Source organism: Pristiophorus japonicus, chromosome 13 (assembly GCF_044704955.1).
Source record: "Pristiophorus japonicus isolate sPriJap1 chromosome 13, sPriJap1.hap1, whole genome shotgun sequence".
NCBI lineage: Eukaryota > Metazoa > Chordata > Chondrichthyes > Pristiophoridae > Pristiophorus > Pristiophorus japonicus.
Genome location: NC_091989.1, coordinates 154941265 through 154958217, shown reverse-complemented (window position 1 = coordinate 154958217; position 16953 = coordinate 154941265). Strand labels below are relative to the sequence as shown.

At 41.6% G+C, this 16953-nt stretch overlaps 1 protein-coding gene across 3 annotated transcripts in view; it reads right to left on the bottom strand.

The window, feature by feature from the left end:
* Positions 1 to 16953, bottom strand: part of cdh31 (cadherin 31) — a 232429-nt gene that overhangs the window by 1999 nt on the left and 213477 nt on the right. For all 3 annotated transcript variants that reach the window (XM_070898170.1, XM_070898171.1, XM_070898169.1), the window contains 5 exons: positions 14733 to 14977; positions 12569 to 12711; positions 7391 to 7615; positions 4343 to 4567; positions 2840 to 2970 (listed from right to left, as the gene is read on the bottom strand). In XM_070898170.1, coding sequence (XP_070754271.1) covers positions 2840 to 2970; positions 4343 to 4567; positions 7391 to 7615; positions 12569 to 12711; positions 14733 to 14977 — 969 coding nt within the window. The remainder of the gene's footprint in view (positions 1 to 2839; positions 2971 to 4342; positions 4568 to 7390; positions 7616 to 12568; positions 12712 to 14732; positions 14978 to 16953) is intronic.

Below are 16953 nucleotides of genomic sequence, written 5' to 3'. Positions count from 1 at the left end.
TTGACGGGGCCAGCAGCCTCTCCAGTTTAGTTTCATTACCGCACGATTTGAGTGTACAAATGGGATAGTAGCAAGATGAAAATCGCCCCTGGTTTTTAAACTTTTATTGATGATACTGGATAATTTGGATTCAATAAAAGTTAGAGATTTAACATTCAAAGCCTGAACTGCTTTAGTACTGAAATGTGATGTACATATCTGCACATTTAACTTTATTGCCATGTCATTTTATTTACAGTGACTCCCACATTATTGATGTTACATGCTCCAACACTCATGTACTTGGTTTTATATCAAAGTTTAGTTAAAAAAGAGCAATTTGCTTTTTTGAGAATGTTCTATCAAGTTATTAAAGAAAAATGGATTAAAAAAAACTATAGTGAATGATAAATTTAACATCCTAGAATACTAGGTGGTATCATGAAAGAGCCCACTATCCTTGCAAATCACTTCTACATTGGCAGTCTTGCTCTAGGAGAGCAGAATAGCACCTAGTTTCAAATGGAAGTGTTCACACCTCTCTGATGCATTAGGGATGCGTCTAATTTACCGACATTCTACATCCTGTGTTATTTAGTCATTCTACTGTCATCATCTGATGACAAAGGTGCAATCAATTTCTTCACTACAAAATGGCTGCTTTCACCTACCAGAAACATGCATTTCAAAACCATTTATCTGCACGTGAACACAATATAAAATGGATACTAGGAATTTGGTGATTGATGAGTTCTGTGTACCAGTGAAATTGTTTGCAGCCTGTTTTTTTAATAAAAAGGTGTGAAAATAAGCAACTGTATACAGCTTCATAAATCAATGAATTTGCTTGCATTAATTAAAAGGCAATCCGTTCCATATCAACTGCTTCATATTCCCTCATTATTACACTGGTACTTATTCATCATGGACCTGATGGCTTGCATCCCAGGGTCTTGAGAAGTAGTGGCAGGGATTGTGGATGCATTGGTTGTAATTTACCAAAATTCCCTGGATTCTGAGGAGGTCCCAGCAGATTGGAAAACTGCAAATGTTACGCCCCTATTTAAAAAAGCAGGCAGACAAAAAGCAGGAAACTATAGACCAGTTAGCCTAACATCTGTGGTTGGGAAAATGTTGGAGTCCATTATTAAAGAAGCAGTAGCAGGACATTTGGAAAAGCAAAATTCAGTCAGCCTGAGTCAGCATGGATTTTTGAAGGAGAAATCATGTTTGACACATTTGCTGGAATTCTTTGAGCATGTAACAAACAGGGTGGATAAAGGGGAACCAGTGGATGTGATGAATATGGGCTTCCAGAAGGCATTTGACAAGATGCCACATAAAAGGTTACTGCACAAGATAAAAGTTCACAGGGTTGGGGGTAATATATTAGCATGGACAGAGGACTGACTAAAAGAGAACAGAGAGTTGGGATAAAGGGTTCATTCTCGGCTTGGCAACCAGTAACTAGTGGGGTGCCGCAGGGATCAGTGCTGGGACCTCAACTATTTACAATCTATATTACCGACTTGGAAGAAAGGACAGTGTAATATAACCAAAGATGGGAGGAAAAGCAATGTATGAGGAGGGCACAAAAAATCTGCAAAAGGACATAGACAGGCTAAATGTGTGCGCAAAAATTTGGCAGATGGAGTATAATGTTGCAAAGTGTGAAATCATGCACTTTGGCAGAAAAAAAAATCAAAGAGCAAGTTATTATTTAAACGAGAAAGATTGCAAAGTGCCGCAGTATAGCGGGATCTGGGGGTACTTGTGCATGAAACACAAAAGGTTAGTATGCAGGTACAGCAAGTGATCAAGAAGGCCAATGGTATCTTGGTCTTTATTGCAAAGGGGATGGAGTATAAAAGCAGGGAAGTCTTGCTGCAGCTATATAAGGTATTGGTGAGGCCACACCTGGAATACTGCGTGCAGTTTTGGTTTCCATATTTACAAATGGGTATACTTGCTTTGGAGGCAGTTACGAGAAGGTTCACAAGGTTGATTCTGGGGACTTATGAGGAAAGGTCGAGTAGGTTGGGCCTCTACTCATTGGGATTCAGAAGAATGAGAGGTGATCTTATCGAAATGTATATGATGATGAGGGGGCTTGACAAGGTGGATGCAGAGAGGATGTTTCCACTGATGGGGGAGATTAGAACTAGAGGGCATGATCTTAGAATAAGGGGACGCCCATTTAAAACAGAGATGAGGAGAAATTTCTTCTGAGGGTTGTAAATCTGTGGAATTCGCTGTGGAAGCTGGGACATTGAATAAATTTAAGACAGAAAGAGACAGTTTCTTAAATGATAAGGGGATAAAAGGTTATGGGGAGCGGGCGGGGAAGTGGAGCTGAGTCCATGATCAGATCAGCCATGATCTTATTGAATGGCAGAGCAGGCTCGAGGGGCCGTATGGCCTACTCCTGTTCCTATTTCTAATGTTCATCATCATGATCATTAAAGTTTGTTTTTTTGTGCTTTTCATGATCTTGATCATCAGCCTAGTTTGTTAATGATTTATGGCTAATGGCCTTTTACTAAATTGACAGTACATTAGTCAAAATCTTTTGAATGTTGTTAATTTAGTCTAGCTCATATGGAGTCACCCCTCCATTTATAGATGACGCATTTGCATTCTATACCCATAGTGCGATCTTTCATGGCAAGATTCATGTTCATCAATGCAGTTCTATTTAGAGGAGCACAGGTCAGCTGAAAATAGCAAGCATATAGCACAAGATATAAGTAGGCCCTGCGTGGAAAATAGATTCCAGCGAGAGCATGCCAAGTAAACCACTCACTATGGATCCTGTTTTATAGATTCTCTTTAAAAACATAATTTGACAACCGGCACTAACCTGGTCTTCCTCACCACCACCCTCTTCATCATAATAGTAAACGTTGTCCCGAACATCCTCTTCAGGCAGTAGGGGATCCTTTTTGACACTTCGCCTCTTTCTTACAAATAGCAGGAGCAGCAACACCAAGACTGAAAGAAAATTGGAAAAAAAAAGTTACCGTATTTTAAATTCAGAAGCTCAGATTCTGCCATCAGAAACACAACAGCCTTATAAAAAGCTTATATGCTCATGAACAAGGTGGTGCTTATAGTGGTCCAATACAGTTACTTGCAGCGACTGTACTGATGCAAACTTTACACCCGCGAATCAGATGAAATCAGTGGCTATTTATAAGGGCATGTCAAAGGTTCTGCTTTCTCCATAAAGACCCTTTATTTAAATACTGTGATCAGAATGGATGGCTAAGGGGAAAGGGCAGGGGAATGAGACTAATTGGATAGCTCTTTCAAAGAGCCAGTACAGGCATGGTGGACTGAATGGCCTCCTTTTGCACTGTATGACTATGATTCTCAGTTTCATGCAGCAATTTAATAGTACTTGCACTACATCTCATCTATCATAGGCAGTCCCTCGGAATCGAGGAAGACTTGCTTCCACTCCTGAAGTGAGTTCTTCGGTGGCTGAACAGTCCACAGACTCTGTCACAGGTGGGACAGGTAGTCGTTGAGGGAAGGGGTGGGTGGGACTGGTTTGACATGCGCTCTTTCAGCTACCTGCGCTTGATTTTTGCACGCTCTCTGCGTTGAGACACGAGGTGCTCAGTGCCCTCCCGGATGCACTCTCTCCACTTAGGGCAGTCTTTGGTCAGGGACTCCCAGGTGTCAGTGGGGATGTTGCACTTTATCAGGGAGGCTTTAAGGGTGTCCTTGTAACGTTTCCGCTGCCCACCTTTGGCTCATTTGCCGTGAAGGAGCTCCGCGTAGAGCACTTGCTTTGGGAGTCTCTTGTCTGGCATGCAAACTATGTGGCCTGCCCAGCGGAGCTGATAGAGTGTGGTCAGTGCTTCAATGCTGGGGTTGTTAGCCTGGACGAGGACATTGATGTTGGTGCGCTTGTCCTCCCAGGGGATTTGTAGGATCTTGCGGAGACATCGTTGGTGATATTTCTCCAGCGACTTGAGGTACATGGTCCATGTCTCTGAGCCATACAGGAAGGCAGGTATTACTACAGCCCTGTAGACCATAAGCTTGGTGGCAGTTTTGAGGGCATGGTCTTCAAACACTTTTCCTCAGGTGGCCGAAGGCTGCACTGGTGCATTGGAGACGGTACTGAATCGCATCGTCAATGCCTGCTCTTGTTGATAGATGTATTCGGGAGCCTTCTATATTCACACTATACAGCACTCATGGCAAAAACGTAATTTTGTTTGGGAATCAAACAGCAAGAATAGGCCTCAACTTTACTCCTCGTGGATCTTTGGTGAAAATATGGCATGCAGCTCATTAAGTTCAACTCCTTAAATGTAAATATAGTTATAAATTGCATGTAAATAATACTCACTCAACAATGCTAAGATAGCACCCAGAATAGCCAAAATGCCCGAGATTCCAAAAGTAGCAGCGACTATCCGCTGTTTACATGCTCCATTTTCCTCACAATCGCACACCTCCACCCGTAGCCCTGTGACCTGAGACAGTGGCGGCTCCCCACTGTCCGTTACTTTCAAAGAAACTTCGTATACATTGGGTTCAATTTCTTTAATCAGTTTTAACATCATCACATCAGCTGAAGGACAAAAAGAAACAAAATCCAAGGTTATATCTTTATGACTCTTTAGTCAGTATAAAAGATTCATTAACTTGAAATGTGCTAAAACACGTTAGTAAACAAAACTACGGTTCAGCGGTTCAGGGCCTATTGCCCCTGCGGCGACAGCCGTCGTCATTTTTGACCGTCCTGAAAACGGGCACCCACGTACCCACCCATTTCAGGTGGGAGGCTACTTTCAATGTGTCAAAGTGATGTCTTGTGTCATTTTCAGCACATACTCCACCCAATGGTATCAGCCATTGAGCAGCCTAACTAGAGGTCTTCAAGGGAACCGCATGCAGGCCACTCAGAAAACAGAGCTAGAAATGCTTTAGTACTGTGGTACCTGAATCGTCCTCCTGACCCCACAGAAATCTTGCCAACCACTGCTGTCACCCTGCAGTTGCATACCTCCCAAACCCCATCCCAGGAGTTCTTGACATACAAGGAAGTTGCTTTCACAAGCTAATAGATTACTTTCCATTTCAGATGATAAAGAAGCACAATATTATAAAAACTATTTTCTGGGTTTTCTGTTCAACACTGCAGCTCAAATCGGAAAGGTTTAGAGATTTGCAGGGCAGCTCTCCTGATAGCTCAGTGATTAAAAGATGCTACCACACAGACCAGAAGAATCCAGGTTCAATCTTTGGTGAGTTAGTTCATTTCAGTCATAGCAGCACTACAATTGGTTTTAACTCCCCGCGTTAGAGAAAGCATTAAAAAAAGAAGAGGATGGGAGTGGGGTGCAGAGGGCAATAATACCGCTGGAGTTCCCAGCATATTCACTATCCAGTGACTTCTGCTGGAAAGTCTTTCAAATTTGGGCTAAAAATTCGCCGACCTTGTGACTGGTTTTTCGGCAATAATACGCTGTTTAATTTGGAGAAGTCTTGCCCCAGCGCTTTTCAAATACCGCTGGAGAGAGGGGCGCTGCCGTGCAAGACTCGAAATATCGCTTTTGCCAAAAATTTGGCTCGGAGCACACCCATATTTAGGACGGAAAAAAAACGCCAAGGAAAAAGCTGCGTTGCTGCCCTTGGAGCAGCGGTATGAAAACCTGCAAAAGTTAACCAAAATTTTTATTTCATAATTCTTTTGCAGCGATTTACTAGTTAAGTGTCTTGAGATTATTTTATTTTTTGCAGTTTATTTATTTATTTTTTGGGGGGTGTTTTTCCCCCCCCCCTAGGCCCAACTCTCAGCGGTATCTGCCTCGGAGTAAAGTTGCTGAGGATTGTAGTTTGCGTCACGAATCCTTGTGCAATGCCAATTTTTACCGTTGTGCAAATTGAAGCTCGAATTTACTGCCACATAGCCATAGCGTTGCCATAACAATAATTTGGATGAAAAAATACAATTATGGCCGAGAACTGAATTTCTAGCCCAGGCAGCTAGACATTCCAGGAAGGTTCGATTCTTAGTCTGCACAGAGCTGGCTGATCTCAACCAGGGTGGCAGAAAGATCACTTCATTGGAGGGCCCAGAGATTCAGGATCAATCACTCCCTTTGTGCAAGTGCCATTCCTCTCCCTATCAAAATTGTCATCTTTACTCTCTCCAAAAAATCCAACCAATCTAACCTCCCTTTTCTCTCTAGTGCTCAAAAATGTTCTAGTCTCCCAGACTGTGCCTGTTTCTCCAGTCATTCCCTATTTGAATTTTTCCAGTAGATTCCACCCTACTCGCAGCCCTAGCCACAATCAAAAATTACATTCCCCATCACTGTAGCTGTGGTGCTGCATCCTGCCTTCAATTTTTACTACTATTGACCATGTCTTCCTTTTCAAAACACCTCTCTATCATCCAACCACTACTGCTGCTGCTTCTGCATAGGTTCATCCCTACCCATCAAAAATCAACCAGTGCATCTCCAGCAATGGTTTCTTATCCCTTTCTACACTAACACTCTATGGTCCCCCAAGAGTCTACTCTTAGTCGCCTTCTCTTCCTTAGTTACATGCTGCCCATCAGTGACATCACCTGCGGGTACAGGATCAGCTTTCATATGTATACTGATGACACCCAGTCCTACCTCTCCACCATTTCACTCAACTCCAGACATCCAGAGTGAGTCATAACTTGTTGCAGCTCAACAATTGAAGACTGAAGACAGCACAATCTGCCTCCATCACAAATTCTGTTCCATCCCCAGACTGAACTATACCATATGTAGTCCTGTTCAACCTCAAGCTGAGTTTTAAACCCCATATCCTTTCCATCACCGAGTTAGCTTATTCCTGCTCTGCAATATCATCCATTTCGATGTATAAGGGATTCCATATACATGCCTCTATCCCTTCACTTTTGACTTATTCCCAATGGTCTCCTATCCTCCAATTTCAGTGAACTCAATTTGTCCAAAATGTTGTCATTTATATATGTCCCACACCATGTCGTAATATCTCACCCCCTTCCTCACTGGCTACCCATTCCCCCAATGCATTACATTTAAAATCTTCATTTATGAATCCTCACTGCATCTCTACAATCTTCTACAACCCTATATGCCCTCTGAAACACCATACCTCTAACTTTGGCTTCTTGGGTCCCCCTTCTCTCCACTCCACCATTGGAGAAAGCTACCAACCACTTCTTTGGAACTCCAACCCTAAATGATACTGCCTCGCCATCACTAAAAATCCATCTTTGGTGGTGCTGATGTCCAACAAGCAGTCAACACCTTCAGGAGGGAGAAAAAAAAGTTGAAAAAGGAAGACTAAATTATTTGGGCAAGGGAAAAGTAGGCAGGAATTTCTTTATTGGATAAGACTGCCCTTTTAAATGTAGATTACTTACGTCTTTCAGTATATTTGATTGTCCAGTTGCTCTCAGATCCATGAACTGGCTGCACAATGTAAGGGTAAGTGTTGGGTGGGATGTCTTTGTCTACAATGGTTACATTGACAGGGACAGCATTATGGTTGCACACACGATATCCAGGATTGATAGCGATGGGTGGATTATCATTGATGTCTTCAAGCTCCAGAAGAAGAGTCCCTGTACCAGTGGCAGATGGAGCCCCTTTGGAGACAAAACAGAATGTCTGAATCCTAAAGCTTGGGAAATGGTCTTTAGTCAACTGAATCAGTCAGTGTTCTTTCACAAGATTATGATTGAGGTTAGCCATTCAACCCATCTTAGTTGATTCATTCTGATGGATCCTGAAGTCCCTGCATTGCAGCATTGGATTTATTTTAAATGACTCTGGGGCTGTTGTCTCTACTGCTCTATCCATTCCATTCTATTTACATGAAACAAAATTACAATATTCTTAAATTTGCCTTTTACTAGTTTTCACCTCTGCTCCCTTGACCTACTCTAAACAATGTAAAGCAACATCCCAGATTTTTACCTTTTCCAGATCATTAATTCAGTATATTTCCACATCACTTCTCAGATGCCTCCTTTCAAGGCTGAAAACTCAAATTTTTCATTTCTTCCATAAAGCAATTGTATTAATAAATGTCAAAGTTCCCCACCCACAAATGGTTCTGGATTCAAAAAGACAGTTGTCAACATAAACCAAAATACACATTTAAATGACTTAAAAATGGCCATAACACCTCTCTGCAATGTGCTTCATAGTATTCAATACAGTCAACAAACACTCTGAAGGGACACTAGTTGTGTTCTAGTCAATTTTAGTACTGGTGACCAATCAGGCTGCCACAGCTACAGTTTAAACCATTAATGTACATTATTCACATTTATATCCAATAACAATTCTTCAAAAAAAAACCTCACTGCTTATCTACAGCTACAAGTTACTCAGATATTTTGAATGTTATATATGTACAATGGAACAATGTTACTGGTCAGTAACCTAGAGGGAGATTCTACTGATTTCCTAACTTTCCTGAAAAAGGAATATAAACATTGTTTTTCAACAAAACAGGTTACAGCAATTTAATTACATCTGCAAAACAAAAGCAAAATACTGCGGATGCTGGAATCTGGAATAAAAACAGAAAATGCTGGAAATCTCGGGTCAGGCAGTATCTGTGGAGAGGAAGCAGAGTTAACGTTTCAGGTTTATGACCCTTCGTCAGAACTGGAGAGAGTGTTCAGAAAGAACAGATTCTTAAGCACTGAAAGGGGGAGGGGAAGAAAGAACAAAAGGGAAGGTTTGTGATAGGTTGGAAGACAGAAGAGATTAGAGACAAAAGGGATGATGGGCCAAATTGAAATGGTAATGGAGTTAGAAAAACATTCGTCAAGATAGGATGTAAATGACCAACTGCCATTAGAGACAAGGAGAAAAAAGAAACAGGCTGGGGGGGGGGAGAAAGGGAGCCAAAGATTGGCAGCGGTTACACTCAAATTGTTGAACTCTATGTTGAGTCCAGAAGGCTATAAAGTGCCTAAATGAAAGATGAGGTGCTGTTCCTCGAGCTTGTGTTGGAACAGTGTTGGAGACGGAGGATGGAGAGGTCAGAGTGGGAATGGAGTGGCGAATTAAAGTGACAGGCGACCAGAAGTTCAGGGTCACACTTGTGGACTGAACGGTGGTCTCCGTAAAGCGGTCACCCAATCTACGCTTGGTCTCCCCAATGTAGAGACCATCGTGAGCAGTATACTAAATTGAAAGAAGTACAAGTAAATCGCTGTTTCTCCTGGAAGGAGTATTTGGGGCCCTGGATAGCAGGAAGGGAGGAGGTAAAAGGGCAAGTGTTGCATCTCCTGCATGTGCACGGAAAGGTGCCATGGGAAGGGGAGGATGTGCTGGGGGTGACTGCGGAATAGACCAGGGTGTCGCAGAGAGCGCGGTCCCTTGGGAATGCTGAGAGGGGAGGGGAATGTATGATTGGTGGTGGGATCTCGCTGGAGGTAATGGAAGTGGCGGAGGATGATCCATTGAACGTGGAGGGATGAAAGGTGAGGACAAGGGAAACCATGTCATGGTTCTGAGGGAGGGGGAAGGGGTGAGAGCAGAGATGCGGGAAATAGAATGGACACAGTTGAGGGCCATGTGACCATGGCAGAGGGGAATCCTCTATTGAAGGAAAAAGGAAGACATGTCAGAGGCACTAATGTGAAAGGTGATGTCATCTGGGCAGATGCAATGGAGTCAGAGAAACTGGGAGAATGGAATGGAGTCCTTACGGGATGCGGGGTGGGAGGAACTGTAGACCAGGTAGCTGTGGAAGTCAGTGGGCTTATTGTGGATACTGGTTGAACGAAGATGGAGAAGTCGAGGAAAGGAAAGGAAAGGAAGAGTCGGAGATGAACATGTGAAGGTGAGGGAAGGGTGGAAATTGGATAAAGTGAATTAAATTTTCAAATTCAGGTTGAGAGCAGAATTGGCACTGATACAGTCATCAATGTACCAGAAAAAGGAGGTGAGGGAGGGGACCCGAGTAGGACTGGAAGAAAAAATGATCCACATATCCCACGAAAAGGCAGGCATAGCTAGGACCCATGCGGGTTCCCATAGCAACACCTATAATTTGGTGGAAGTGAGTGGAGTTAAAAGGAGAAGTTGTTCAATGTGAGAACAAGTTCAGCCAGGCAGTGGAGGGTGGGGACTGGTTGGGCCTCTGCTCGAGGAAGAAGAGAAGCGCCCTCAGGCCATCCTGGTGGGGCATGGAAGTGTAAAGGGATGGGACTTCCATGGTGAAAAGGAGACGGTTGGGGCCAGGAAACTGGAAACAGTTAGTGACGGAGGGCATCGGAGTCTTTGCGGATGTAGGTAGGAAGAGAGTGGACTAGGGGAGGAAAAAAAAAATACAACTAAATAATTACATCTGCATTAGGTCAAATGTTGATTGGCGCTCTTGGCAAAGGAGAGGGGAGATGGTGCATATTCTTGCCAGGAACCTCCTTGGAGGTTTTTCCAATTGGCAGAAGATCAGTAGAAACGCTGAGCAGATGCGTGAAGGGGATTTTTCAAAACAAAGTTACACCAACTGAGCAAAAGAACACCCAAGGAAATTCCCTTGTTCAACCTAGTGAATGCTAAAGAATATAACCGATGAGAAACACTACTGGATACAACAGTTGCTTCTCAACTCTTCACTCAAAGATAGAACAATTTCACATTGTTTTAATCCTTTTGCTTACAAGTTTTATTCTGTATCATTCCAAAGGGCTTTGTCCTCTTAACTTTCTTGTTGTTCATCATAAAACTTCAACTTTTAAAAGGGTTTAATGGACATTTACATAAAAAATATATTTGAAATTTATTTTAATAAACTGTAATTTAAAAGTATTTTTACACATTAAATCAGTGGATGGCACAATTTATCTGAAGCAGAACAAAAGTGTTATCCTTTTCCCATTGGCTCAAATAAGTGATTTAACTGCACTGATTAGCAAGAATATGATCAAAGAGACCACAGAAGACACAATCACTTGTAAAATGTCAAAACGAATTACATCCTAAGTATGGTTCAAGCTGCCTTTTTCACTTATAACCCAGGTCACCGTAATGTTTAAGATAAATATAAAGGCCCAGGCTTTCCTGCTGCAGCTGGCTTTTCTTGTGGATCTGGAGTAGGCAGGGCTAGAAGTGTGCTCAGAGATGGCTCCACCATATCCCTTCCTTCTCCTTTTGCTGAGGGTGAATCTGATGATCTAAAATTTACCAGTCCATGTGAGGATGAGTACATACTCATGAAATTAAAGTGAGATAAACACAGCATCGGCTGCTTTTCCCCCAACTCAATGCTGGACATAGGGGCCACGTGTAGATCCCGGCATCCAAAATTCAATAGTTGGCAGAATAGGCCTTAGTGGAAGGATTAAAAGGGGCCTGTGCAAGAACAGAGGATGGCTATGCACAGGACAAAAGTTTTTCTTAAATAAAAAGAAAAAGAAAAACACTATTTTCATCAAGTAGCTCAACAACTCCCTTCTTCCCACTGTGAAAGCCCTCACCCAATCAGGTTTGCTCCAGAAAGTCTCTGCCCCAGTCTAGTGTGACTCGGTGAGCTCACGTCTAGCAGCAAATGACCCCCGGCTGAAAATACAACCAGGATCAAGGGGTTATCATGGGTGAATGGAAGACCCCACCCCTGCTCAGAGATACCTTCTCCCTCCTCCCCCCCCCGCCCCCACACACACATCGAAAAGCCTAGAACAAAAATGTAATAATGCCTCCTCAAGTCATTAAAGCTACCCATGCATATAAATTCATAATATCCTACATTTATCCACTATCACTGCTTTCCAACGCCTTGCCCATCTGTAGTCCACAAGACCAGAGTTCTGCTTCAATCTCAAGTTGGAAATTTTACTTGGACTTCACGTTCTGGGGAGTTCCAACCACATGAGCATTATAGTTTCACCCAAGTTGCACCAGAACAGTTCACGACACATACTATGACAACCAAGCAGAAAATTTAGAAATGAAGGCAAGGAAGGCGGAAAACACCAATACAAATTTAATTTTTCCAGTTTGAGCTTTTAAATTAAAAAATCTGATCCGAAGGTATTATTTTTGAATGATTTTTTTTCCTCTCACTACTGCTTGCACTTGGGCTGGAGGGGGACATTTATGAGATGAGATTTTTGTTTTTTTTAAATGAGAGCTCAGACATTATGGCTCAAGTCAGCTGGCCAGGCCCAAGGTACTAGAAGTTAGAGACTCGACAGAAAAATCTACATCACAAGAACCTACAGCACATCAAAATACATTCTTAACGCAAGAATTTTCATATCAAGTGGCAAATTAACCAAGACTATTCGTGTCATTTTCATCCAATTCAGACGAAGGGGCATCGACCTGAAACGTTAACCGTTTCTCTCTCCACAGATGCTGTCCTGACCTGCTGAGTATTTCCAGCATTTTCTTTAAGTTTCAGATTCCAGCATTCGCAGTATTTTGCTTTTCTATTCATATCATTACCTTGTGACATAACCACTAGAAGACAAATATTGCAAGAACAGTCACCGATGAAGGATACCAGGGTATTATGACATGAATTATGTGGATTTTGCACACTTTAAAAAAAAAATCAATCAAGTTGTACTTACCATCATCATAAGCGAGGACTGTTGCAGTATATATGCTGTTTTTAACAAACTCTGACTCTCTATCCATACTTTTAGTTAGTATAATGATGCCAGTCACTTCCTCGATTTCAAACCATTTTGCTGGGTCACTTCCCATTCGGTATCTGAAATAAACAACAAAACAAATTGCCACAAATCCTTTAAAATTACAGAAATAGACAAAAACAGATTCCACTTTAACTCCAATAGACAATCATTAAAATCTGCCACGGTTAAGTAACCAAATATTTCAGCATAGAATTGCAATTCATGTAGCAAGCTCTGCATCTGTGTAATTATGGAGTGTGTGAAAAGTCTTTGAACTTTTACGACAACTTAAATGAGAATTACCCTTTAAAAATATTTTTTTAGCATTAAACGTACGGAAAACATTTTGCTGGTTTAGTGAACCCTTAATATCCCACCAGTTTCATCTCTAGCACAGTTGGGATAATGGATGTGGCGAGTTGTGACCCCACTTATCACTATGCCACTTGAGACCTGGTCAGACTGTAGGTGGGCAGGAGCATACACATCATATCTGCTCAAGAGAAATGACAGGTGTGGCAGACCAGCTATGCCATTCAGTGTTTAAGTTTACAATTTTATCAGATAATACCAAGGAGATAAAGCCCCGTTATGCAGGGTGCCGCCAAGGTTGAAATCAAAGATGAATGACATCAAGTAATGATGCCAAAGTTTAAAAAAAAAATCTAATGACTTTGTTGAAGGAGGGAAAAGACTGAGGGAGGTAAGGAGTCCCACAGTATTGAGGTTATGAAAAAAGGTAGCGACCAAGTGACAGTGCAACTAGTCATGATACAAGAGTAGAAAGTGTGCACAGAATGATGTATTTACAGTATAAGAAAAAGTATGAATTATAGTACCGTTCATAAAACGAGAGGAGACAGTATACAGCGAGATACAAGAGCAATGCAATATATCTCACCATAAGCTAATTTTGATTTAAAGAATGATACAACAATGTGCAGAGATCCCAAATCTGCATTGTGAACACAAGCTCATTGACTAAAGCTGCGGTACAATTCAGTGAAATTAAACCTAATGTGATGCTACGTGGATAAGTGCACGAGTCAAAAGCAAAGGCCCGGATTTTGCGGTCAGTGGCAAAGGAATGGCATCGCCACTGACCTTGGGGAAAAAAGCTGCTCACAAGATTTAGTGGGCTCTAGAGAGTGTGGATTTCCTCTATTCCAACGTAACTCTTAATCTGGTGCCATCTGCGGCATCCAGCAACAGTGCAGGCAGCAAGCAGGCTGATCAACTAAATCCGATTGAAGAATTCTCAGACAGCAAAACAGGAAGTAAAAAGCAGGGATTCCCATTTTTATCATTGTACAGAAAGCGAAATACAGAGTGGGACATACACATGGGATTAAGGGAGAAGCTATATAGCGAAAAAACTTTAAAATATTTGTTTTTCAGGGCTAGAGAGGTCATTCAGCAGTAATTACGACTTAATATGCTGTTAAAAACTCGGTTACACCTGATTGAACAAGGCTTAACATTTTCATTGGTTTTTACAGTGAGAATAGTACGTTAAAAAGTTGAAGTTCATGTCAAATCACTGATTCGGTGTTGACTGCATCAGCGAAGATTGCAATAAGCACCCTGTGGAGGAGCAGGGAATCACCGATAGCAACTTCCAGATTTCTGCGTTTAATTGCGCATGTGTAGACCCCAGAAGTTGCTGTCAGTTTTACACATTAATGATGGCGAGTGCGGACAGTTTTGCCTTTATTTCAACCGCAAATTCCAGGCCAAAATATTACAATGCCATTTTACAGGTTTTAGATTCGAAGATAAGAGGGTAGATTTTAACCATCGGCTGTGGCGAAAAGCAGGCGGCTGCAGACTGACCACCCGTTATACACCACGCCTGATTTTCGGCCAATTCAGAAAGTTAGAATCTATCGCGAGGTGTCAACATTTCCAACTAGAAGGAGCATTCAACCAGGTTAATGCCTATAATAACTCAAAACTAGCTACTTACACAGCTTCCAAAGGCAAATGCAACATTCTCCATTGGGACTGCTACTTAATAGGCATGAGACATTTATCCACACCACACTTGGGGAGGGGAAGTTAGCTCTAAATTGAAAATGTTCAAGAATCCATTTTATACCTAATGTTTTGCTGCTGAGAAGTGTCAGGGTCCTTCGCATTGTATGCAGTCACTGTACTTCCTACTGGTAGATTCTCAGGCTGCTTGTCAGTCTTTTTTTCTGGATCAAAAATTGGTGCTTCATTAACATCAAGTACGTTGATGGTGACTGTAGCAGAAGAGAGTGGCAGGGTTACAGTGAAAGGAATCTGATTCCTTACTTCAATGATCACCTTATGCTGTTTGCTCTTCTCATAATCCAAGGGCTGTATATAGATAGAAAGACAAAAGTTCAACAAACTCATACATGCAATATTGAGAGGCATTAGTTTCATGAAAAAGTTTGCAATCGGAGAAAAGTTTACTAAAATGCTCATGACAAAATAGGACATAGAGATAAATCAGTGTCACCTGTACAATAACAAAAACAAAATGGCATGGCTCTTTATGTTCAAAAGAAAATTTGGCAAGACACTTTTTCCAAGATGTTAGTGCCATTTGACTGCAGAACAAAACATCTTTGTGGCTCATTTTCATAACTCGAAATATTCTACTGCATTATACTCAGGTATAGTAGCGTGTCACTGCCTCCCTAGGTTACTTCAATAAAATCCACGCACACCAATGTCCCATTTTCTGTTGATTGAGAGCTCTGGTCTTTTCTAACCCTTTGTTGTATCTTTACAGCAAAGATGTGTTGCATTGCTTTTTTGTTCACTTCCATACAAATAAAACTGCATTATTGCAGCACCTAAAGAATGTAACTTTAACTCACTGATTATGTAGCCATTCCACCTTTCGACTAAAATATCATTTTGAAAAGTATTTTATAATTAATAACTAACATTCTAAAGAAAGAAAAATATTGCATTAACAAAAACAGTGGAGGTCCTTTTGACTGTGATAGTGTAAAATGGGTGATAGTTAAATGGCAGCCCATTTAACTATCTCACGATTTTTATTTACATTTAAGGCAATGAAAATAAAAATAGTGGGGGCGGGGGGGGGGGGGGGGGTGGGGAAAGAGACAAAGTCTGATAATTCGCTCCCACCTGTTTTACACAATCACACAAAATCAAAATTACCTCCACTACCTTTTCAACAAATAATACCAGTGGTGATATATTCATTTGTTTCTCCTTCATTCAGTATATAGAGACCCAAAAGCAAACGTCAACATTTACTGAAACATTGAGCTTTCCCCATACACAAGAACATAAGAAATATGAGCAGTAGGCCATTTGGCCACTCGAGCCTGCTCTGCAATTCAATGAGAACACGGCTGATCTTCTGCCTCAATTCCACTTGCCTGCACTATCCCCGTATCCCTTAATATCCAAAAATCTATCGATCTCTCTTGAATATACTCAACAACTGAGCTTTCACAGTCCTCCGGGGTAGAGAATTCCAAAGATTCACAACCCTGAGTGAAGAAATTTCTCATCTTAATCCTAAATGGCCGATCCATTATTCTGAGACTGTGACCTCCGGTTCTAGACTCCCCAGCCAGAGGAAACATCCTCCTTGCATCTACCCTGTCAAGTCCTGTAATAATTTTGTATGCTTCTAAACTCCAAAGGATATAGACCAAGTCTACGCAATCTCTCCTCAGTCATTCTTTGCTGTCGATTGTCCAAGAAAGCAATAAAGAAAGGAAAGATAGATTACGAAGGAAAACTTGCGCAAAACATAAAAACGGATAGTAAAAGCTTTTACAGATATATAAAACGGAAAAGAGTGACTTAAAGTAAATGTTGGCCCCTTAGAAGATGAGAAGGGGGATTTAATAATGGGAAATGTGGAAATGGCTGAGACCTTAAACAATTATTTTGCTTCGGTCTTCACAGTGGAAGGCACAGAAACCATGCCAGAAATTGCTGGTCACAGGAATGTGGGAAGGGAGGACCTGGAGACAATCACTATCACTATCACTATCACTAGCTGGACAGGCTAATGGGACTCAAGGTAGACAAGTCCCCTGGTCCTGATGAAATGCATCCCAGGGTATTAAAAGATGGCGGAAATTATAGCAGATGCATTCATTATAATCTACCAAAATTCTCTGGACTCTGGGGAGGTACCAGCAGATTGGAAAGCAACTAATGTAGCGCCTCTGTTTAAAAAAAGGGGGCAGACAAAAGGCAGGTAACTATAGGCCGGTTAGTTTAACATCTGTAGTGGCGAAAATGCTTGAAGCTATCATTAAGGAAGAAATAGCGGGACATCTAGATAGGAATAGTGC